Source organism: Martes martes (genome assembly GCF_963455335.1).
Source record: "Martes martes genome assembly, chromosome: 9".
NCBI classification, from domain to species: Eukaryota; Metazoa; Chordata; class Mammalia; order Carnivora; family Mustelidae; genus Martes; species Martes martes.
In genome coordinates, this window is record NC_137896.1 from 52,257,352 (window position 1) to 52,283,324 (window position 25,973).

The following is a 25,973-nucleotide window of genomic DNA, read 5'->3' on the forward strand; positions in this document are numbered from 1 at the left end:
AGTGGAAACAAGAGTCGGATGCTTAACCGACCAAGGCATCCAGGTGCCCCTCCAGTAAATTTTTTAAGATATAATTCAAACAGGGGTGCCTGGGTGGCTCAGTGGGTTAATCCTCTGCCTTCAGCTCAGGTCGTGGTCTCAGGGTCCTGGGATCGAGCCCCACATCGGGCTCTCTGCTCGGTGGGGAGCCTGCTTCTCCCTCTTTGCCTGCCTCTCTACTTGTGGTCTCTCTCTCTAATAAATAAATAAAATCTTTTTAAAAAAAAGATATAATTCAAATAGGTAGTATAAGAACACTGACTGTGGATCCAAAAGGCCTGAAGTATGGTTGAACCACTGACTGGCTGTGTGACTTTGGTCAAGCTGTTTAACCTCTCAGTGCCTCATGAGAGTCACAAGTCTCTTCTCTTCTGGCTGTTGTGTTCTGGCTCTTTAACACATACTCATCATGTTCCCAATTTCTTACCACTGCTCTCTTTGCTTTGCTCTCACAGGACTCTCCCTTTAAAAGGATGAGTTCTGTGGTATAAATAAACAGTGGAATACCATTCAGCTATAAAAAAGAAGGGAATCCTGCTATTTGCAACAACATGGACAGACCTGCAGGGCATTGTGCAAAAGAAATAATTCAGGCAGAGAAAGACAGATACTGTGTGACCTGGTTTATGTGTGGAATGTAAAAACGCTAAACTCACAGAAACAGAGAGTTGTTATTGAGGCCTGGAGGGATGGGGGGAAATGGGGAGATGTTAGTCAAGGGGTACAAACTTCCAGTTATAAAATGAATAAATTCTGGGGATCTAATGTATAGTTATAGTTAAAAATACTGTACGGTAGACTTAAGAGTAGATTTTTTTTTTTTTTAAGATTTTATTTATTTATTTGACAGGCAGAGATCACAAGTAGGCAGAGAGGCAGGCAGAGAGAGAGGAGGAAGCAGGCTCCCTGCTGAGCAGAGAGCCCGATGCGGGGCTCAATCCCAGGACCCTGGGATCATGACCTGAGCCGAAGGCAGAGGCTTTAACCCACTGAGCCACCCACGCACCCCTTAAGAGTAGATCTTAAATGTTTTCACCACACACACATTCAAAAGATAATTACATGAGGTGCTGATGTGTTGACTGACCTTACTGTGGTCATCATTTCATAAGATACACATGTATTAAATCATCATGTTGTACACCTTAAACTTACACAATGTTGTCTGTTGATCATGTTTCAACAAAACTGGAGAAAAAGGATGAGTCCTTTTGAAATCAGGGATGAAAAGGGCAAAGTCTTAAAAGGAAGCTGTCATGATTACATTTCCAAATCTGCCACAAATCTCAATATAGAACATCCAACATAGTTCCTACTGTGTGAACCCAAAACTGGTTTAAAATACCATCAGCCTGTAGGAAGTATTAATGCTCCAGACAGTGTTAAAACAGAATGTCTAAGAACCCTGGTTGTTGCCACCTGCAAGTAACAGGGATTGTTCGGTATGAGGGAGGATGAACTCTAACCAAAAATAGCTCTGTTTTGAACTGTTCTAAGTTTTGAGTTCTGTGAAGATTCTCTTTGCGTGGGGGGTAAGAGGAGGTAGGGAGAAATTCTGCTGCTTTAAAGAGAGCTCAGAATTAGAAACTGGGCTGACAGTCTCATTTCAAGGCAAGTGCAAACGTTAACAATCTTCACTTAGTGATTTGTACTGGTTTGTCATAAATTGCTTTGAAGTGAGTGGGTCAGCAGACAAGCACCTCCTCTAGTTGGACAGTTTCCTCCCAAACAGACCTCCCTTCTCAGAGTTCAGCCTTCCTGAGTAATCATGATTCTGTATAAAAGGAAATGAGTGAAGAAATCTCTTTGTAAACTCTCTTTCCACTAAATCACTCATCATAAATTGGTCTTTCCTGTTATGCATTCTGTGATAGGGAGAAAAGGACACATTCGGGAATTTCAAACTAAAGAGAAAGAAACCTGAAGTATTAACAAAGAACCTATCCCCTAAACGTGTACTATGCCAAACTGAAAAAGGCTGCACACCATGTTCATAGCCTTGGTTCAGTGTGACTCGTCATGCTTCTGGAATTATAGCTCTCTTTAACTGTCAGTTCCATTTTACTTTCAAAAGTATCTTCTTAGGGGAATATTAAGATCATCCTTTTACTGGAGATGTTCCAAGATATCACAAACTTAGATTTAGGAACCATTATAGTGGCTATCTACAGTCGGTAATGTTAGGGCCTCTTGTTTGAATAGGTATCTCCCCCAGCCCCAATGGCATTTAAACAGCCTTCTCATGCCGCCAATGACTTGGTCATTTTACAAATATTTCTTCATATGTACTGGACGATGACTGGAGATCCTAGTAACTCATGAAAACCAGCATTGATGGAAGCAGATTTCCCTTCGAAGCTAACTACAATACCAAATTCAAAGATCACTAGTCATATATTCATACATTTATCTAACCTCTCTAAATTTTCCTGATCTGAAAATGAAGAAAAGTACCATGGAAGCCATCTCCAAATTCTACCCAAATCACTGTAAAAACTGTGTTCACTCCTAGGACTAGGGCATAGTGTGGCCTACACAGTCTGCCACACATCGCATTTGTAAGCTTTGCATAAATATTTCCTGAATGACTGAAAAAGCAGTGATGGTCATATACAAGAGAGCATTATCTCTCCGAATCAGTCCTAGGAAACCATTTCAGTTTTGGTGAGAGTCAGGGCATCCTTGTACAGACGAGCAGGTGTGAGATAAAATCCTGATCTGACCACATTCCCACTAGTTAGCTGTGGGCAAGGCCTCTGAGCCTCATCAGGGCGACTTGTAAGTTAGGAATGAAAATACCTAATTCGTAGGGCTCATGTGGGAATCAAAGGTATGAAGAACAACAACAAGAACAATTTGTAAAACACCTAGTACAGTACCTGGCTCATAACAGAGGTTTAGTTATTTCGGAAATAAAAATACTAATGTAACTCAAAATTAGCAATTACAGGGCATTTATTCACACATGAAGTACCACATTCCAGGCAAAGTGAAGGACTGTGAAGTAGTAAGACGAACTAGGTGACCTTACCCTCGAGAGACTCACATGAAACCAGACACAGCACCTCAACGTTTGGTGGTGCCGGTGGTGGAGAGCAACACCACCATGACTGTTTTAATGTGTTCCCTTTTATTAATACCCTGATGACTATCTTCTAAGACAAACAAAGTTAAAAGATAAATCATTGTTAGAATCATTCATATTTAAAAGGTGTTTAAAATGCAGAAGTAGGATATCAGTTTGTGGAAGCAGTTCTAATCACCACACAGACAGTGCATCTTGCCTTTTGCTAAACGACGATGATACTTTCATTATGAGTGATGACTATCCAAGAATGGTATACTTATATTTCCTTATGCCAATTTAAGCCAGAAAATATAGGCTTTCTTAAGGGTCTTCTTAAAGTTAAATCTGTCTGGAAATACTTTCTAATTAAACTTATCATCTAAGAATTAACTCTAAGTGCAGTCAAATTCTTGGAGACAGAAAAAGCGTTTTGTTTTATGAAGGTATTGCCTAAACAATCTGGGGAACATGTCCACTTGGAATGGACTTGCTATTATCATAGTGAAGCTCATGACCTATTCAAAGGGATGCCCTCATTCAGTGTAGTGGTTCTCAATAGAGGGTGATTTACTTTGAAAGATTTTCTTTATTTGTCTGAGAGAGAGAGAGCACGTACACAAGCAGGGGGAGCAGCAGGCAGAGAGAGAAGCGGGATCCCCACTAAGGAGCCCGATGTGGGACGCTATCCCAGGACCCTGGGATCATGACCCAAGCCAAAGGCAGATCCTTAACCTACGGGGTCACCCAGGCGTCCCTCAACCGGGGTGATCTAGCTCCCCAAGGGATATCTGGCAATGTATGGAGATACTTTTGGTTGTCACAACTGGGGATCTAGAGGGCAGAGTGGCAGAAATATTACTGAACAGCCTACGATGCACAAGAGAGCCCCCAAAACAAAGAATTACTGAGTTCAAAATGTCAACAGTGCTGGGGCGCCTGGATGGCTCAGTGGGTTAAAGCCTCTGCTTTCAGCTCAGGTCATGATCCCTGGGTCCTGGGATCGAGCCCCACATCTGGCTCTCTGCTCAGCAAGGAGCCTGCTTCCACATCTCTCTCTCTCTCTGTCTGCCTCTCTGCCTACTTGTGATCTCTGCCTGTCAAATAAATAAATAAATAATCTAAAAAAAAAAAAAGTCAACAGTGCTGAGGATAAGAAACCCTGGCTTAGTGTGTGCAAACATTACTTATCTGAGCAGTATCCACTGGAAAGTGGTACTAGAGAGTGAACTAATTTACTCGGTACTGTACATGCTACCTTGGTTCAAACTGCCTATGAGACATGTGTGATCATCCCTTGTTAGAGAAAACTGAAATTCAAAAATATTAAATAACTCACACCGAAGTCAGTAGAACTGGGATTCAATCCAAGGCTGTCAGACCCTAAAATCTGTGCTGCTGCTGCTTCTATATCCACCACCTCTCTTTGGCAGACCAATAGAGAATATAACCTAGAATTCTTTAATTATCTTGTGGGTTTCTGTAAGAACTTAAAAATCATGTTTGAAAGATTTCCTGGCTTCTCTGCCAACATACAATCTGAACCTCACTTGAGAATTGGGCATCTGAACACAGATGGAGGTAATTCTACTGAATGTGGAACAATGACATTAAAGCCTTGAACTACTGGGTTCCCTTTTGACCAGGTACCGATAAAGTGAATCCACCCTCTGTTTCCAATGCACAAATCTGAGAAAAATACTGAGGTCCTGAAACATCCTAATTATGGATACATGTTTCCTAATAAAGAATGAGTAAACAACACTACTGGAAAATCTCATGGAAGTCAGACCAAGCGAGGCTCTTTGGTCACCTCCAATCTGTGACAGTTCCTACCCTTACATGACCTTGACACCTTTGAAGGGTACCAGTCAGCTGTTTTGTAGAGTGCTCCTCAATATGGGTTTGTCTCGTGATTAGACTGAGGTCATAGATTTGGGACAAGAATACCACAGAGGTAATAATGTGCTCTATTTCTTGCATCATACTGGGAAGTACATGATCTCAACACAATTTCTTATCACTCAAGTTAACCTTGATCACTTGGTTAAGATGGTACCTGTCAGATTTTGCTGCTGCAAAGTTACTATTTTACCCATTTCTATATCCTTGTTAGAAGTGAGTCATTAAGTCCAGCCCATATCAAAGCAGAGAATTGTGCTCTTTTTTTCCCTTTTAACCTATGCTCTTGGAGAGCATAGGTCATTTGAATCATTTAAAGTCATTTGAATCATTTAAACAAACTGGGGGGGAGGGGAGCTTTTAACTCAAGAAGTAGTACTCCAAGTACCAGAAGTGATTATATTAAAAACCACCTAGATACAAGTCACTCAAAACCAGAACATTTTGGTAAGGCCAGTATCCCTAAAATCATCTCTTAACTACGACCCTTCCATTGTACCTCCCCTGCGGGGGGCGGGGGGGTGGATATTAAAAGTAACTTCATTTAGTGTTATATGTCTGCAAATTACTTCCAAATAATTTGGCAGAAGATGGGTGTGGTGGCATATGTGTGAGATGCATAAGGGTACATGATATTCACTGTACTATTCTTTCAACTTTTCTGTAGGTTTTATTATTTTATTATTATTATTATTTTTTTAAAGATTTTATTTATTTATTTGACAGAGAGAGATCCCAAGTAGGCAGAGAGGCAGGCAGAGAGAGAGAGAGAGGGAAGCAGGCTCCCTGCCGAGCAGAAAGCCCGATGCGGGACTCGATCCCAGGACCCTGAGATCATGACCCGAGCCGAAGGCAGCGGCTTAACCCACTGAGCCACCCAGGCGCCCCAACTTTTCTGCAGGTTTTAAATCAGAAGTAAGTTTATTCAGCGACACCACACTGACCTGAACTAATATCTCAAGTCAGCAGTCCACATGTGGTACTGAAAATACATCATGGCTGAGGCACTTAGGGTTCTACCCAAAACTGAAATCTCCTCTGTTTCTACTTAAGAATACATTTCTTGGGGTACCTTGGTGGCTCAGTGGGTTAAAGCCTCTGCCTTCAGCTCAGGTCATGTTCCCAGGGTCCTGGGATCGAGCCCCACATGGGCCTCTCTGCTCAGCAGGCAGCCTCCTTCCTCCTCTCTCTCTTTGCCTACCTCTCCATCTACTTGTGATCTCTGTCAAATAAATAAATAAAATTAAAAAAAAAAAAAAGAATACATTTCTTTCATCCACCACTCTCACAATAAAGCTGGGACAATGTTCGTGAGATGAACAATAAGTAAATGAGTAAAGCATACCAATTTTGAAGTATAGCCTGGAAATATTTACGTTAGAAAATGTTTGCCCTGGTTCCTAGTGGGTATATTAGCATTTTATCTTGCCATCTATACTATCCAAGTACTGTACACACATTATTGTATCTATTAAGCACCTCGTAGTCATCAAATATTGTGTAACAAATGATTATAGAGATACCAATTAATGAGGAAAGTCCTTACACCAAGATATTTAAAGTTAGAGGGGAAGAAGACAAGCATATAAATAAACATGTGAAATGCTCTCCATATTAAAGGTATAAACAAAGTGCTGTGGTACTAGAGAAGATAACTTAAATGAGACAGATGGGAGTGGCCTGAAAACATGAGTCACATGGCCCTGTAATAAAAACACCCTGAGTAAAGCAGTCATTGATGACAGAAGCTATGGAGCCCAAGATGCATAGAGCCCAATCTTTCATTCTTCAGGGGGTGATGTATTACAGTCTAATGGCAAACTGTAAGTTCACTAGCTGAACCACATGATCTGGTAGGACTGAAGTTCATCTTGAGTAAGGAGCCAATGCAGGTAATAATCCTGGCTGCTGCTAACTCACTTAAGAGGAGCTGCAGATGAGCCAGAAATAGCTGAGCTCAATCAGCTTACCTCCAGACAAACATCCTCGTGAGTGGGTAGGAAACAGCAGTGTAATGCTAAATTCGCCTCTGGGGCCAAAGGAAGGAGGAACATCCTGGCCATCCCATCCAAAATATCAGAAGTTCCACAGTAAAAATGAATCCCATTTGCAAGGGGAAGTGAGTGCAGAGAACCCACCTATAAGTCTTCAGAACTAATTCTATGGAGAAAAGAGTAGAGACTGTGCAAATAAGGGAAGAATGATGTTTTAATCATAAGACAAAAGCAATATCAAAGCTGTAGAGTGCAAAGGACACAGCTGCTATTTTTTTTTTTTTTTAAAGATTTTATTTATTTGAGAGAGTGAGCGAGTGTGGGGAGCAGCAAAGGGAGGGACAAGCAGACTCCATGCTGGGTGTGGAGCTGGACACGAGCCCAATTTCATGATGCTGAGATCATGACCCAGGCTGAAATCAAGAGTCAGTCATTTAACCACCTGAGCCACCCAGGCGCCCCACATCTGCTATTACTACATACAGCAAGACTGAAGTACATACATTGTGTCTCAATGGAAAGCAAGCCAAGGTAAATTTTTGGGCTTCCTTTTCAATAACTGAGAATACAGATTATTTCTTGGAAGCCTTGGACAGCTTTTTCTCTAATATCATTCAACCAAAAGGAAAAGCCAGATTTTCCACATGCAGGTTTACAAATCCCTGGCTTTGAGAAAGGGGTTTTAATTGTCAGTGTAGCTAAAATAGCAATCTTCCTCAGGACCCAACGGACCTTAAGCTGGGCAACAGCCCATTAATAGACCAGTTCTGGGTATCTGTAACATTCTAGAATAATATCAGACAGACCCAGGGAGCATATTTATACTCCAGAAGTAAAAGGGAGTGTGAGGTGGGCAGGGGGACAAGTGTGAGTCATGCCTTATTCTGTCCTACTGGAAGCTCTCACAGAGCCTACCCTCTGACTAAGCATAAGTGGCCTGGCAGCTGACAGTTTACAGATGCAGAACCAGCCCCTCAGGAGGTGACTGTGCTTGACAACATAATTAATTCCAAAGTGCCAGGCACAGAGACCATATAATATGGAACTAATGTTTGGAAAAACTGACCCTGCCTTTTTCTTGTGGGTCCTTCTCTTGCTCCTTTGGACCCTCTCTTAAGGATTCTGCTGTAACTACCCACTTCGATAAAAATGTCTTAGATTTGAAAAGAATATGCAAGGGAAAGAATACCATATTGGGCATTAGGAGACCAAATGAGGTTCTAATCCCATTCATGTCACAGATCTGCTGTGTTATAGGGACATTTCAATCTCTTTGGGCCATGAGGCAGGAAAAAGGCAGGGGTAAGCTTGGGACGACAGAGTCTGCAGGCTCATGTTTCCTCAGGAGGCAGACTCCTGACTCTCTTAAGTGACCTCCTTCCTTGCCACAGTCCTGGCATGGCTCCACTGTGCTGACCTGAGAACCTGAATGTCTCATCCAGACCACGGAAGCAGGTCCTCATCCTTTTACTCCAACTGAGCCCCCATTTTGCCCCCGCTCCCTTTCTCCCCTTGCTGCCCAAAACCCTAGCAATTTCCTTTTCTTCTTCAGGAATCTAGCTGCCACCCTCCTCATTACCACTGGCAGCCTCTCCCACAGCCTCTGGGAGGATCTGTTACCATGATGCCAAGCAGCACAGCTCCTACTCCACCCCGACTTCCCTCCTACTATGACTCTCCTATTGCTTGCTAGTCCTAGCCCAAAGCCATTACCTCTGACAGAAAAAGAGATTCCCACTGCCCAAGGAAAGAGTTAGGAAGAAATGAAACAAAAGAGAACAAGAGTTCCTATACCTATTGCTAGGGTTTTTATTGTGAGGAATGCAATTTCTAGGATATAGCAGGAGCTCAAAAACGTGTTCTGGTGAATAAAACAGTGATCCCTAATCAAATCTCTTAAAGCTGTTCCCAGAGTTACATTACTATATACAGGGCAGCTCTGTATGTCATGTGCATATGATGGACTAAATAGCTTGTCTGCAGGCTGGCCTGGAAACCTCCCCTCACAGGAGGCATTGTTTCTATGGGAAACTGCAGTCTGAGAGGCAAACAATTGGCTTACTAATGACCATTAGAAACTACCTTCCTTCCTTTTAAAATGGCTTTTAAAACAGGGAAATTAAAAAATGCGGTAGGCAAAAAGAAATCAAAGAGCACCCATCTCTGGCTATAACAATTCTAGGTGCATACATTATCATAGAGAGACACACGTATGAATAACACACAAATAGATATGTAAGGAGTAAGTTGGTAAAAGTACACGATATAACTGGACACACACACACACACCCCACTCTTACTTTCATTAACAGCATGGGTTCAGCCTCCACGGACTAGTCCCAAAAGCATACATATTCTGTGAGAAGGGGGTTTCAGTGATCATAAGAAATTCAAAGGATATGTAGACACCACAGGGTAACACAAAAGAATCAAGAACAAGAATTTGGGGGACACCTGGCTGGCTCAGTTGGTGGAACATGTGACTCTTGATTTTGAGGCTGTGAGTCTGAGCCCTACATTAGATATGGAGATTACTTAACAAAAATTAAAAAAAAAAAAAGAAAGAGCAAGAATTTGAAAAAGAAGATACATAGAAGAGCTTAATATGGACAGGATATCCCTCCAAAACATCTGAACAAGATCCTCCTTAGGCAATAAATACATGGAAGTTCCCACTCATTGCATGAAAGGTCAGTAACAGATGCCCTGCTTTAGAGAGGGTATTTCATGGTGCTCTGAGTCAGGGAAAGAGAGAGAGGCAGGAATCAGTAAGGCATGTGTAGGGGGCAAGCAAGTGGGGACCTGAGTGGAAAAGCCAGAGAGCCTGTGGCTAACATTTATGAAAGGGCTCTGTCTGCTGAGCTGAAGTGCACAAGTATGATAGGTCAAGTCACAAGGTACCAAGGGTTCTGAAACAGGAAGATGAGATGAACAATATAAGTGGCAGGGTGGGGTGTGGGGGGCGGGGTCTGACAGGGCATTCTGCACAGAAGTCATCATTGACCTGATGGGTACCAAATACCAGGTATGTCAATATAATCTTCATACTGAAATTCAAAACAAAGAAGGATGCCTCAAAACAGCATCCCTGTGCTTCTGTCCGGGCTGACTCACCTCATAGAAGAGTCCCTCCGGGAACTGCTGGAAGCACTGAGCACACACAAAGCACTGCTCGTGGTACAGCTCCCCGTTACTGTTCACGATCTTCTCGGCAGGCGCAAACCCCCCCTTGCAGCGCTCACAGGTGGCGTTGGCCAGGGCATTGGCCATGTTGCTGTAACACACAAAGGAGAGGAAGTCTTTAAGTCTTAGACTCTCAAGTCCTTAGACTTGAGACCAAATGACATGAAGAACTGAGAAGAAAGTTCTATCTGATCATAAAATCATACTGTAGCCCTAAAGCCCAATTTCTTGTGTCTTAAGAACTCAAAAGTGCTCCCATCTCTTTGCCCTTCCATCTAGGTGCTGAAAGGGCCCCATGCTTGGAATTTGTTTTTCTTTAACATGTCGGACGTTCCTCTTGCTAAATATAAGTGAGTGCCTACTACCTGTGAGGAACTAGGGATAGACAGAAGTCAAGAGCTGTCCTCAAGGAGACTGAGGTTACAGCTTAATAAGTAGCTAATTAAAATAGCCACAGGTCACCATCTCAAAGCCAATTTCTCTTCCTTCTGAGAACAGAATCTAAACTGCATGTCAACTGAACACCATGTCCTGACACAGGTTAGCCCTTCGGTTATTAGATTCTGCTGAAAGCAACTGCTGCAAGTAGCTCTTAAAACCACCAGAATGTGGGGCGCCTGGATGGCTCAGTGGGTTAAACCTCTGCCTTCAGCTCAGGTCATGATCTCAGGGTCCTGGGATCAAGCCCCGCGTCAGGCTCTCTGCTCAGCGGGGAGCCTGCTTCCCCCCCTCTCTCTGCCTGCCTCTCTGTCTACTTGTGATCTCTCTCGCTCTGTCAAATAAATAAATAAATCTTAAAAAAAAAAAAAAAAAAAACAACCCACCAGAATGCCTTAGTCTTGTAATCTCATTGGTAGGACAAGTATTGAGCACTAACATTATAAGCTGTATCTTAGTCACAGGGTTGTACATTGTGAAAATCATTTTATAGACATGACACGGGGAGGTTCAGGGAATTGGAGTAATCAGCCCAATGTCATAAAGCTCAGCAGTTAACGGAAGACACGGGACCAGAATCCAGAGTCTCTGTTCATAAAATCACAACCAGATTATAGTATCCATTTCAAACACTGAGAAGATGCGATAAGGACACCATCACACTTTGCACACTGGGCAGCCAAATGACCCCGATGAACCCAGTGACCTGGTCTCTTCCTTGCAGTCATTCCACTATTACCTTGAAACATACAGGAGACACTTAATAAATGGACCGATACCCTAACTAACTGTGTAGTTTTGAAGAAGAAAAGCATATACTCAGATAATTATTTAGCTCTAACAAGCCCTGGTTTCACATAAAGAACTGCTTTGTTCTAAAAGGCCTTGAAGTGGGGAAGGTCCTCTACCCATAGCAGTCATTGGCCAAGCTGTCCTTCACAAATTGGCAAGTTTATTGTCAGATGCCCGCTCAGAGCACAAGCTCTACCTGTGTGTCTAGTTGCCTGGTGCAGCCTGTAACCACCAGATATTGAGTCAATCCACCTCCTAAAGTTACTGCCAATGTTCTCTAGAATCAACCACTCTGTGAGGCAGGTGAGGAGTCTTCATTTTACAGCCAGATTAACTGCCTTGTCCCCAGCCAGTTTCTAAGTTTTCCTGTTTGCTTAGCAGAAGGGCTCACACATACCTTGTCTCAACTCCATCCCACCCCAATGGAAGACAATTTTGCCTTCTTGCCCTCAATGTTTCAAAGAACAGTATTCCTATTTTGTAGCCTTACTGTAACTAACCTCATGTAGACGTACCACGTTCATACCACATACCAATCAGAACTCAATACTTAACAGGCTTAAATACAGAATTAAAACATCACCAAAAAAGGGGGGGGGGTAGGAAGAGAAGCAGCCTCATTGCTTGGCAAAACTGGCCTAAGTCTCATTAAATTTTCTACTTTGTCATTTCAAAATTACTGTGGGTTATGGAGAAAAATGCATCATATTCCCTTCTTCATTTGGGTTTGCCATAAGCCAAATGAACTGTAACAGTTTTAGCAAAGCTCTTGGAAAGATTTGGAAAGGTCTTTCTCCTGACCAAAATCCACAGGTGTCTCTAGATGAAGTATAGTAAACCTGCCCCAGTAATTACTAATATTGTTTTGAAGATAAAATAAGTATATAACTGTGGAAGCCAGAAGATGCTACTCAAATATAAAGCATTATTATTAACTTTGAACCCTCTCAAAAGATTCAGCAGATCCTTATAATTTTAACAGAACTCCCAAAGAACAGGAAGAATATTCTGGAATGTCTTGATCCATTATCTAGATCAGTGGGTTCTCAAAGTACAAGGGCCACCGTAACTCTTTTAGGGGTTCAAAAGGTCCTTCCTTTTCCAACTACATCTTTGTAGAGGCATATTTTCATTATACACATTATCTAAAGCAACATATTACACTAGGATAAATGCAGAAGCAGAAATGAGAAACTGTCTTATTTAGACAGACATTAATGAGATTTGCAAAAATATAATTCAATGCCACTTTTCCCACGAAGCTTTTGTTATTTTGGAAATAGTTATTTTTCATAAAAAGTCATTAATATTAATACTTATTAACATGTAATGAGTTTAGTGTTATTTTAAATGAATACACATTTAATTTTGCTCTCAGTTTTTGTTTTCTAAGACAGTAAATACTGATAATCAAAAGCTCTTTGGGGACCTCAATAATTTTTAAGAGTGTAAAGTGGTCCTAAAATCAAAGCATTTATCACCTGTTTCCTACTCATTATACTAAACACTGGTTATATTCAAATCTAAATACTCAAATAGTTAGAAAATAGGTAGACACGTTATAAAAACAAACATGTAGTTTGCCACACATAGGAAAAATAAACCAGCTTTAGAAATAATGTCTTATGTATTTTTGAAGAAGTATTCCTTTTAATAACAAGCAGGATAAGAAAAGAAATTACATTAGGGAAAACTTTCAGGAAAGAGCCCCTAATAATCTCACCAACCTACTGAGCTGTTTACATTTCCTTTTCCTCTCTTGTCTTTGACCCTCTGCCACTGTGAATTTTTTCAATGGACTATTTTTTAGAGTAGGTTCGGGTTCACAGTGAAACAGAGGAAGGCGCAGAGTTCCCCTTCACCCCTACATGCCAGCCTCCACCCCCCCACCATCATCCTCCACCAAAGAGGTACTTGGTTACGACTGATGAACCTACTGTGACCTGCGTATTTTTTTTCTGTTGTTTTTTATATTTAACACTACCTATGATAGAAATTACATTTTAAAAGTCATAAATGATAGTTATAACTGTCATCCAGCTAGTTAAAATTAGTTGGCTAATTTTTCAAAAAAGGATTTTTGCTAAGAAGTGGAGTTGATGACAAAGCATACATCTGTTGGGAAATATATATGTAAAAGCCTTTAGTACAGCATCTTCACATTTGGCTAGTTATAACTGATTTACCTGATCCTCTTCCACAAATCAACTGCACACAGAAAACTTGGTATCACTGAGCTTTTTGTTTTTCAAGTGCTTCATTGGTCAAAGTCTGTGAAACAGACTTTTTGACATGAAATGAAAACATGCGTAAATCCAAAAAGCATCTTGAGAGTCCACAAAGCACTCTGGTTACAATATAATTTCAATTACCCAATTATACATAAACAGAACTCTTTACAAGTTGTGAAAACAAATGACATCTGTTACAATATCACATAGAGTGGATTAATGGAAACAGAGAATCAGGTCAGTTATATTTTCCTTAACTCTTAATTGACAAATTGGGGATCTGCAATAATTCCAAGCTTATAACTTTGCAAGAGGTCAACAATCTTATACGAGTTGGTCTAAATACTACTCTGCACTACTTTTTTTAGTTGTTTGCTAAAACCCATTTAATAACATGAATTAGACATTTTAGAGTTAGTGGCATATATATGTATATATAAATACACATATATTTGCTAGTTACACAGCATTCTTATTTCTTATTTATTCATTCAGTCCCCTCAAGACAGTATTAAGGAACCCGGTCAGCCTACGTCAAACTGCTGACTGTTAAACCTAACAGAAATGTTTATCTTTATCAACAGTCTGTAATTCAGTTTTTACTGCTCCCTCAACCGACCCCTCATCTGTGGGAAGTTTTAGAGCATACAACTTTTCTATTATAAATCCTCACAGCAAAAACTCTAAACCTCCCTTTTGGACTACGTAATGAAAATGTACTATTATCAGGAACTTACTGAACACAAAGACATTACTACTATTACTTTAAAGGTAGCATTTTCTTTCACTTCTGCATTTCATCTGGTATATTCCTGCCTGCTGGAATATGCCCCTCCCCCCCAATCACCCTGGAATGCTCCTCCTGAAAGTTGAGAAAATAAAACCATCAATGGGCAATGAACTCAAAGCCCAAGAAGCCTAGATATGGAAAATAGGAGCGCCTCTTCCAGAAGAGGAGACACTTACAATTTCGCATAAAAGTCACAAAACTCCTTGTAGACCTTTACGTCACTGTGCCTGCGCTGCAGTTTGGACACAGCCCTCTCGTCTTCATTGCCATTAGCCTGGTGGACACTGTTAAGGGCTTCCTGGGGGATTTCTTCATTTTCTGGGATAACATGGGGGCGCGCCCTGCCCGGGAACGCCATCCGCGGGTGCTTGAGAGCTCTGAGCCCAGGGCAGAGAGTAGCAGGACAGGGGACGGAGAAACAATATCCAGGCCTCCCCCGCTTCCCTGCCAGGGTCACTCCCACTATTCCCACACACGTCAGCCCTGTGTTTGCCAGGGTCGCTCCTGGCCCTTCATGTTAAGAGCTCTAGCAGCAAAGCAGTCACTTGGTGTGCCAGTCCTGATTTATGGAGGCATTTCTGGGAGCTCTAGAAAACACTCCCCAAAGCAGTGACACAGTCTTTGCAGAAGCAACCTTCCCAGTAGACTGTCTGTAAACACTATCACAGAAATAGAGGTTTGCTTGGCAGGGTCTAAGAGAAACAAACATCCACATGCCCTGGGGAATCTGTCACCAAGCATCATCCACAAGAGCACTGTGCTTCTTGTAAAGCACCCCCAGATATTCTGTTTCTAACAAGCTCCCTGCTAAGGCCAATGCAGCTGGCACACTCTGGGGAATATCCTAATGCCCAGGGCATGCTTGCCAGCTATCCCTATAGCTGCCTTCCCCCAGGGGTCTGGGAGTCCCTGAGATCTGGAGCTTTTATTGATCCTAGCAGTTGGCACATAGCAAGAGCTGGATGATGTGTTCAATGAATGGATAAAAGAGGAAATAGGAAAGAGTTGGAGTCTAGTTAGAAACCTCCAGCTAAAGGTGGTCTTTATTATGGCTAAGGATGCCACGGGCATTCCTGCTGTGGTCAGTCCACACTGTTGTCATCTTGTAGCAGTGCCATAGATGAGGAGGGTGATGATGAAGGCCACAGGCAATACGGGGCTGAGAACCTTTCTCCAAAAACAAATAAGTCAGAGGGATATAAGGTGTAGCACAGGGAACACAGGCAATGGTATTATAATAGCATGGTATGGTGACAAATGGTAGCCATGTTTGTAGTGAGCATAGCATAGGTCATACAGTTGTCAAATAACTACGTTGTGTACCTGAAACTAATGTAACAATGTCAACTACACTTTAATTAAAAAAACAAAACAAAACACATACACACATACGCACGAAACAAACCCAAAACACTTAAAAAGCAAACACTGTAGAACTTCGTGGATAAAATATAGAACAGTTTGAAGATTTATTCATTTTAAAGAGAGCAAGCGAGAGATTGGGCATGGACGTGCACACGGGGGTAGGGGCTGAGGGGCAATCCACAGATTGCAACCTGTAATCGTTTTTGATCTATGGAATTGTAATTTAGAGAAAGTTACTGCTATGGACTGAATGTCTATGTCCCTCCAAAATTCCCATGTCTGAAAGCCTAATCCCCAATGTGATAGTATTAGGAGGTGGGACTTTTGGGAAGTAATTAAGGTTGGATTAGATCATGAGAGTGGGATTATAATCCCCTCATTATGGGATTAACATCCTTATAAGAAGAGAAAGACACACAGATCATTCTGTCAGTCAGTCATGTGAGGAAATAGCCAAAGGGAGCTGTCTGCAAGCCAAAATGTGGATCCTTACCAGACACTGGATCTGCTGTACCTTGATCTTGAACTGCCTAGCCTCCAGAGCTTTTAGAAATAATTATTTGGGGACGCCTGGGTGGCTCAGTTGGTTAAGCGGCTGCCTTCGGCTCAGGTCATGATCCCGGCGTCCTGGGATCGAGTCCCACATCAGGCTCCTTGCTCCGCGGGGAGCCTGCTTCTCCCTCTGCCTCTGCCTACCACTCTGTCTGCCTGTGCTCGCTCGCTCTCTCTCTAACAAATAAATAAAAAATTTAAAAAAAAAAAAAAAAAAAAAAAAAAAAAAAAAAAAGAAATAATTATTTGTTTAAGCCATAGAGTCTACGGTATTTTTGTCATAGCAGTCCAAACTGACTAAGCCAGCTACATGGAATCTTATAGCATGTAATCTTTTAAAATTTTATTTATTTTTTATTTATTGGACAGAGAGCGAGCGAGTCGAGAGCACAAGCAGAGGGAATGGCAGAGGGAAAGGGACAAGCTTGCTCTGCACTGAGCAGGGAGCTCGATGCAGGGCTAGATCCTAGGCCCCTGGGATCATGACCTGAGCTGAAGGCAGACGGTTATCCATCTGAGCCACCCAGGCACCCCATATGTGATCTTCTAAAGGCTGGCTTTTTGTATTCAGCATAATGCCCTCGAGATCCATCCAAACTGTTAATATATATCAACAGTGTATTCCTTTTTTATTGCTGAGTAATATTCCATGGTAGGGACATACCATGGTTTGTTTGACCATTTACCCACTGAAGGTAATTTAAGTAGTTTCTAGTTTGGGGCCATTGTGAATAAAGCTGTGTATCAGTTCCTATGTAAATGTAAGTTTTCATATCTCTGGGATAAATGTTCAAGAGTGAAATTTCTGAGTTGTATGATAAATATATATGTAGTTTATTTAAGAAACCGCCAAATAATTTTCTTAGAGTGGTTATAGCATTTTACATTGCCACCAGCAATGTATGAGAGATACAGTTTCTTCACATCTTCACCAGCATTTGGTGCTACCATTATCTTTAATTTTAGCTGTTCCAATAGGTGTGTAGTCACATCTTTTGTATATGTATATGCATATTGTATGTACATGTATTAAGTTTATGCTTATGTATATGTATTAAGTTTATGTATATGCAGATAAGTACAAAAAGTCAGTCAGAAATTTCAGTCTACCAGATAACTGTATTGACTAGAAGAGAAAAGGTAGTACATGTATTTGGGAAATAATTCAAACACTATGGAGAGATATAAAATGAAAAATAAAGTCTCTTAATAATTTATCCACACCTTCAACTAAGTCATTTCCATGGTATCCTTCTGCTAGATCAGATTAGTGCTGGAAATTTAGTAAAAATTCTCTTATCTCCTCAAATTACACTATTTTAAAAAATGCTGTGTTATGGTGAAGCAGGGAGGAGACCTTCCATTTTTTCTGGTTTCCTCTACTTCCAGTTGGGACTAATTTAATGTGTGCTTGGCACACAGTAAGGCCAAATAGAATTCTTCAGTAGAAATCACGTCAGCAGGAGTTAGTTTTACAATCGCAGTTATCATATACGATGCTAATATTTTTAAACTAATCAATCAGTATGACTATATGGATGTTGAGACAGATTCATGGCTCTGTCTCTTTGTTTACAGTTTTGCCAGATCTCATTCTTTTTTCCTTTCTCTTTTATAACCAAGGAATATCATAACTGGCAGCTGAGAGGAGAAGAAGGGAGGCTAAGGTTCTAAAGAAAGAAAAGATGGGCGGGACAGAGCTGGAACTTCTGTCCCACATCTCCTTCCTATGAGGTCCCCCCTTCCTCCCAGGAGCAAAAGACCCTGGCCAGTTGACTCTTGCAGAGAAATTTCCTGAACCTTACATGCCCTGAACCTTATGCCGAATCAACAAAGGAACTCACACAGTGAGAGTTAGGACCAACTAGGAAGGCAACTGCAATTTCCCTTGCAATTGTGAATGAACACTGATACTTAGGAGCTAGTAGCAATGGGCTGCGTTTCCTTGAACAGCTTTTCCACTAAGGTCTGTAGCTTCTTAAAAAGTAATTGCTCCCATTAGGGGCACGTAGGTGGCTCAGCTGGTTGTGTCTGATTCTGCTCAGATCTTGATCTCAGCATTGTGAGTTCAAGCCCCACATTGGGCTCCACACTGGGTATGGAGCCTGCCTTATTTTTTATTTATTTATTTATTTATTTATTTATTTATTTATTTATTTATTTATTTATGTGTCTTTCTCTGTAGGGTTTATTGGGATCATGCCCTCGAGGTCCATCCAACTTTTTTTTTTAAATTTTTTTATTTTTTAATTCCTTTTCAGTGTTCCAGAATTCACTGTTTATGCACCACACCCAGTGCTCCATGCAGCAAGTGCCCTCCATAATACCCACCACCAGGCTCACCCAACCTCCCACCCCTGCCCCTCCAAACCCATCAGATTGTTTTTCAGAGGCCACAGTCTCTCATGGTTCGTCTCCCCCTCCAATTTCCCCCAACTCCCTCCTCCTCTCCATCTCCCCATGTCCTCCGTGTTATTTCTTATGCTCCACAAATAAGCGAAACCATATGATAATTAACTCTCTCTGCTTGACTTATTTCACTCAGCATAATCTCTTCCAGTCCCGTCCATTTTGATATAAAAGTTGGGTATTCATCCTCTCTGATGGAGGCATAATACTCCATAGTGTATATGGACCACATCTTCCTTATCCATTCATCTGTTGAAGGGCATCTTGGTTCTTTCCACAGTTTGGTGACTGTGGCCATTGCTGCTATGAACATTGGAGTACAGATGGCCCTTCTTTTCACTACATCTGTATCTGTGGGGTAAATATCCAGTAGTGCAATTGCAGGGTCATAGGGAAGCTCTATTTTTAATTTCTTAAGGAATCTCCACACTGTTCTCCAAAGTGGCTGCACCAACTTGCATTCCCACCAACAGTGTAAGAGGGTTCCTCTTTCTCCACATCCTCTCCAACACATGTTGTTTACTGTCTTGTTAATTTTGGCCATTATAACTGGTGTAAGGTGCTATCTCAATGTGGTTTTAATTTGAATCTCCCTGATGGGAGCCTACTTTAAAAAAAAAGGAAAAAAAGTTACCTACTTACATTATTCCTCTGTTTGCTTATTTGCATTATTTTACATCATTTCTGAACATATGGAACTTTTATTATGAGCTAGCTCACAATGCAACAGTCCTAAGGGGTACCTGAGAAGTACCTGGTGAATGACTAAACAATACAAGTCACAGCCTGTTCTATGAGTATACAAGGTACTCAGGGAAATAATATATGGATATACATGTTTTCTTCCACCATTTAAGCAAATAAGGATGAAGATTTCTACTTCAGTGCCAGGTACTGAGTGAAAAGGGCTGTCTGTGTATGTCCTAGTACCTGAGTAAGAGCAGTAACCATATGGCCACTGCAAGGTTAGGTGGCACTATTTACCCAAAAGGACTGCGTAAGGGAGTTGGTTGGTCAATCACTTCTTACCCAGGTTACCAAGAAGAGAGCTAAAATAAATGTGTGGTTATTTTTCTAAGAGGCCATGGGGGATCATTTCAGGCCAAATCAACACCACTGCTTAAGTTTAATATTCAAGCATTTTGCTACTTTCAAACCATTTCTGACACTTAATAATGTTGCTCTAAGAAATGTAAACAATCCTTTTAGGCTGTGACTGCAGCCATGAGAAAAATATTTATCTGAGCACCTCTGATGGAAATTACTACTGCCACTACAGTGGCATCAAAATAGTCCTTGAAGTAGGGTAGGAGGCTGTTTTTAAAAAATATTCCAAAAGCCAGTTTTGTCTGAATAGTGAGCCTGTTAGGTGGCTTTTGCTGAAGAACTAGGGTTTCCCAAGGCCCATGCATGGTTCCTTAAGGATTCTTCCCAAGAGGTTCTATAATCTAATCAGCTCTACTCATCATGGTTGATTCGGGTCTTTGAGAGGCCCCTAGGACAGGTCTGAATCCCAATCCACAGAAGACAGACTTATATTTCATAAACTCAACATTTTTTGATCATCTACTGTGGGCCAAACTCTACCACTCATTGAGCGACCTGCTGTGCTGTGTCTTTGTCCATTTGGGCTGCTACAACACAATACCATGGGCCATATGGCTTACAAACAGCAGAAATTTATTTCTTACAGTTACAGAGGCTCAAAGTCCAAGATTGAGGTGCCAGCATGCTTGGGTTCTGGTAAGTGCCCCTCTCCCCTCTTCCTGGGTCATTCCCCCTCATTGTGTCCTCATATGGTAGACAGTGCTAGGAAGCTCTGAGTGACCTCTTTTGTAAGGGCACTAATCTCATTCATGAAAGCTCCACCCTCATGACCAAAGCACCTCCCAAAGGCCCTACCTCCCAATACCATCACCTTTGGAGGCTAAGATTTTGGTATATGAATTCTGGGAGCACACAAACATTCAGACCGCAGCAGGCAGGACCTGGGATCCTGGTGGACTGCATCTAATAGTCTGTTAGATCTAAACCACACACAGCATATCTGATGTTAAGCTGACCATTCCAGGGTCCCGTAAAGAATGCTGAAGGCCTTCAGATTCCGCCTATCCAGCTAACTCCATTTCAGGCAAAAGAAATCCCACCCAACATACTACCTAGCCAAAAGATAAATAACCTACTTAGAGATATCACACAAAAATATTGTAGCTATTTCCAGGAGCTCAAATACTTAAAGCCCAGATATAATCATAAGCATGGTTACCAAAATTAATACTCAACTTTTTAATAACTGGTATTTTAAAATTCTCTCAAATAGCAACAACTTAACTAGTGGTTTTTAAAATCCAAGCTGAACATTTTGACCAACTGCTTCTAAAACACAGGACTCTAATACAGAAAAAAAGGCAGTGCAATTACATATTTTATACCATTCCACAGACAGCTGTGCTTCTGTGGATGGCTAGGTCAACCACTTGTCAATAACAACTACTAGAATGTAGTTTCTCCAACTTCAATCAAAGGCTTCCATGAATACTGGGATATTCAAATTGTTGAGACAGCCTGGGTAAATTAACATATGGAAAAATGAAATATTTTCACTACGAGTCCCTATTCTACTCAAATGGAAAATTTAATCTGATTTTCCCCCTACTATACCAAAAACACAAGAATCATGACATGCAAGTACAGATAATGGAGCTGGAAAGTTCTTTCTCATTTCCCAGTGACCAGGACAAATGCACTGTTTTCTTTCAACAGACAGTGAGGAAAGAGCCAAAGGTCAGCTGGTCAGAGAGGACAGAGTTGCAATTAACATGCCATTTTGCCTTGTCTGTTAAAATTCTTCCCTAATTCTGGATTGCACAAGCAAAAAAAAAAAAAAAAGTATTTATTACAACAGAGGCAAGAGAGTGAGAAAGAAATAAGATGCACATCTTAAACTAACTTCAAAGAAAGGCACATTTGTTACCTGCCTGCATGGGTGCTGCTTATGGATCATGATCAAAGCAGGGAAGAACCACTCTATCTAGCTTTGTTACTGTACCTTGGAAATAACAGGAGAATAAGTAGAAAACATTATTGCCTAATAAGGAGGAAAGAACAGACTTAAAGGACCTCCCTATATACTAGTTACTGCCTTCCCAGGGCCTCCCACTCATCCCAAATACTCAGACCAGCACAGCAGTGACCCAGAGGCTGGGACTCCAGAAGGTTATTTGTATCTGATTCTAGCACCTTCTTAAATGAAGTTAGAGAATCTTTGGTGTTGAGGACAGAAGATTTACAGCACCCCAAATTTTGTGCTGTTTTAAGAAGTGTGTTCATATCTCTCATAAGGAAAATGAGTGAAACACAACTCAATCTCAAGTTGATAATTTTCAAGAAGTAAACTTCAGGCATGTTTTCCATACTAAAATCAATTAAAACACAGTGTTTCTAGTGAAAGCCGGTGAGGTAAAAATTCCTCATCTGGTGTCTGGAACTGTCCTGGTTTTATTCTTGATGCCCATAGTAAGAGAGTCCCTACTCGGGAGCCATTAGGTGAGAGCTGCCACATGCTCTCCTCAGTGCCCTGAGGGTTCTGTGACATACGACAGATCCTGAGGTGATCTGTAGCTCAGGAACACTCTGCCCACAACAGGCACAAATTATTGCAAATTTTAGTTCAGTTTTTCAATCTTTTTTTTTTTTAAAGATTTTATTCATTTATTTGGCAGACAGAGGTTACAAGTAGGCAGAGAGGCAGGCACAGAGAGAGAGAGGGGAGGAAGCAGGCTCTCTGCTCAGCAGGGCTCGATCCCAGGACCCTGAGATCATGACCTGAGCTGAAGGCAGAGGCTTAACCCACTGAGCCACCCAGGTGCCCCCAGTTTTTCAATCTTAACAAATTAACAAGCACTGACAATCTACTTAGTTGCTTACTTCTTGGGAAGTACCTCTTTCTGGACAATCTCTAGAAGTTTTCCAACATTACCCAACCAACAAATACCCATCCACTTCAGCGGGTAGAGGATACAGAGCCTAGGGAAGATACAGGAACAAGATCGAAATAAAGCTCCTTACAGTGTTTTCCCCCTCATCCATGGCACTCTGACACTGACAGGTCTACTTTATTAAGAGACATTCTGAGCCATGTGCAGAGAGAAACCAACAGAGTTCAATACTTGTGGTATCCTTCCCTGGCACAGGCACAAGAGCACTGACTTGCTGCCTACAACTACCCACCCTATCTCTGCAATAATGATGACTTTCTCATCCCACAAGGCAACCCACTACAGAAAGAAAGAAATACAAAATTTGACTGGGAAAGTAGCAGAATGTGTAGCAACAAGGCAAAAATCAGTAATAACAGAAAACTAACAATTGACATAACAATGGAGCAGCTCAGTTTCTGGAAGCCCCACATATATAAGAGCGTGAGCACTCTGGGACAGGATCACTGGGTTGCACTGTGTTGTTTGGCAAGTTGAATTTCTCCACCCCCATCAACCCCAAAGCAACACAGCTTGTTAAGGAGCATTTATAAAAGGCAGGGAAGATTCATTCATACTCTTGTCATCTAGAGATAAGCACTGCAACATGTTGATCTCTGTTCCTTGTAAAATATATAACACACACATGATTGTAAATAAAGGCAGGACTGTTGCATGGTGATTGTTCAGAATTATCTTTATTCCTAGTGCTGATCATGAAAGGACATAAAGTTCTTTAGAAGAATACCACTGACCCCTTTTTCCCTGAACTCTCTATCTGAAACTTGCCCAGTCCTCAAATTTCTATTCAAGGTCTTTTCTAAAAAGCCTCCTCTGAGCATTCTAGCCTGTACTAATCTGTTTAGCATCTACAGAGCTCACTGCATATCCTGTTCAGTGAGTGGGTGAGATTTTAGTCGATTCCACATTGTGTTCTGTATTGCAGAGGTACTCCTCTCAGGAACACCATGAGCCCTTTGGTGTGAAAACTTCTAGAGTCTTTACATCAAACACTCTCTTAGTAGGCAATTAATCTAATTGGCCCTTTTGTGAAAAGGTGCTGCACAACAGAGCTGGGGAGGTGCTGGTAAGCTGCCACCATCCCCAGAAATTCAAGACAACTCAGAGTAGCTTCAGTATGTACTTAAGCATGACATCTCTTGTCAGTAAAGGTAACTCTCTTAACATCACTGCAGTCTGAAATCTATATACTTTCTAACAAACTCTCACTAGATCCCCATGGTTGCTCAAATAAGTGGAGTGTTTGGTCAACTAAAAAAACATTCTTGGAATTCTCTTTCATAAGCTGGGCAATTTTTCTCTGATTTTTCAAACATCCTCACTGGAAAATATCTCTGGAGCAGATCTTCCATTGTCCAAATCATTTCTCCCTGTTATTCATACTGTGACCCACTAACATATATTCTCACCACTAAACATCTTTTTTAAAAAGATACCTGTGTCCTAACCAAAATAGATGAATTTGAGAAAGCCCTGTATTTCAAATATAGAACAGTATTTTTAGCTAAGAATGTTGACTTACGAGAATGCCCAGCTTACCAGGGAAACCCTTCAGTGAATCCACAGGCTCCTTATATGGCAGGGGTAGTCATCAGCACCAAACTTTCTGGCTCTAAATGACATTCTTATTTTAGTTCTGACTCAGCCAAGGATATCTCACTGACCACTGACCTTCAGCTAAGTTGGGAGAGGAAGTCAATGGGAGTTTTTATTTTGTGAATAAGCTTAACATGAGGTCTACTTTCCTCAATGGTAAGGTAAAACAAAACCATAAGTTTCAGTATGGAGGGACAGAAAAAAACTTGCTGTACTCAAGTCAAGTGAAAATAACCCCTTCAAATTTCAATCTATGTATCTTTCATCTTCAGTTGTTTTATTCTTAACATAGAACATATTTTTCATGCATTTTATTGCATTAAACATTTGAAAATATTGGATAGGATTAAGTAGAAGAACTGAAAAAATTTTTTTTGCAAACTTTAAAAAGGCTTCTTCTCTTTCACTAACTTCAAATTTTGTGAAGTGCGTACAGAAAGACAAGAAACTGTTTTAACTACCGTGAGTGAGAGTTACCATTAATGTGAACAAAAGATGTGGAAATTATATAAGGTCATAGGAGGCCTGAGCACCTAGTGATGTCATTATAAGGCTATTTAGCACAAAGCTAGAGCTTCAGTTTCTCCCAGGTGTCTTCTGTATATTCCTCCCTTTCTTCTGGATCCTGTCTTCAGCTCTTCTCTCTCCCTATATAGCTCACTATTCTCTGTGACAGAATGAAGTCTGGGTTTTTGGAAGTAGTTTACAGGGTTAGGTATGAAGCTCTTTTTTCAGATCCTTTAGCTCTTTTCAAAGAGACATATTCTATGAATCCAGAAATAATATATAAGAGAATGATCATTGTGACTACAAACAGACACTTCATTTCCTGATGAAGATTATGGCCTATCTTTGGTGTGCTGATGATGGAAAGTGGTCTTTTTCCTCTACCAGCTGGCCCAGGGGCCTTTCAGCAGAGGGCGCTGGAGAGACCAACCAGAGGAAAGGGTTTTGCATGCTAGTCCCTGCAGGCTCTACTGGCAAGCTCCTGTGGGCAGAGCTTTCTTCGGTTCAGCCTCCAGCAGCACACACAGCTTCTTCAGCGTCCAGCTCCAGTGGACATGGCAGCCAAAAGCAGCCAGTTGGCAAGCAGCTTGCCTGGTGGTTCTGCAGCAGGAGGCCTCTGGCTCCTGCAGTGAGTGGCAGCCCACAGCACACTGACCAGGCTGCCTGCCTCTCCAGCCACCACACTGCCCACCTCCCCCACTCTCAGCAGTTCTGGAATGAAGCCCCTTGTCGCCACCTGTAGGGAGGCTTTCCTACAAGTTCAGACTTCTAGCATGTTTCACTGGTGCAGGGCCATAGCCAACTTCTCTGCTATCCCCACGAGCAGTGAGTCCTGGTTGGGGAGGAGGGCTCCCCCTTGCTAGATCTTTCCAATCCTGTAGCTGCTGAATATAGCGGCTGCTGTTCAATACTCTTCGCATTCTCTCTACTTCTTACTAGCTAATCCCTTACTACTGCAAACCCCTGCTGGAGTTAATAACTTAAAAAAAAATCTTTTTATTAAACATTCCTCCTTCAAATTACTGTGTGGCTTTTCTCTCCTGATTGGATTTCGACTGAACCTCTGCCAATGAGAGGCCAAAATTAGGACTCTTAATTGACTGTTCTTAGACC

The 25,973-nt window shown here is 41.4% G+C and overlaps 1 protein-coding gene across 6 annotated transcripts in view; it reads right to left on the reverse strand.

The window, feature by feature from the left end:
* Nucleotides 1-25,973, reverse strand: part of LIMS1 (LIM zinc finger domain containing 1) — a 140,023-nt gene that overhangs the window by 14,067 nt on the left and 99,983 nt on the right. For 4 of the 6 annotated variants that reach the window (XM_080812991.1, XM_080812992.1, XM_080812993.1 and 1 more), the window contains exon 2: nucleotides 10,114-10,273. In XM_080812991.1, coding sequence (XP_080669117.1) covers nucleotides 10,114-10,273 — 160 coding nt within the window. Of the gene's footprint in view, nucleotides 1-10,113; nucleotides 10,274-14,609; nucleotides 14,913-25,973 lie in introns of those variants that run through there. The other 2 variants (XM_080812988.1, XM_080812989.1) reach the window with 2 other exon arrangements.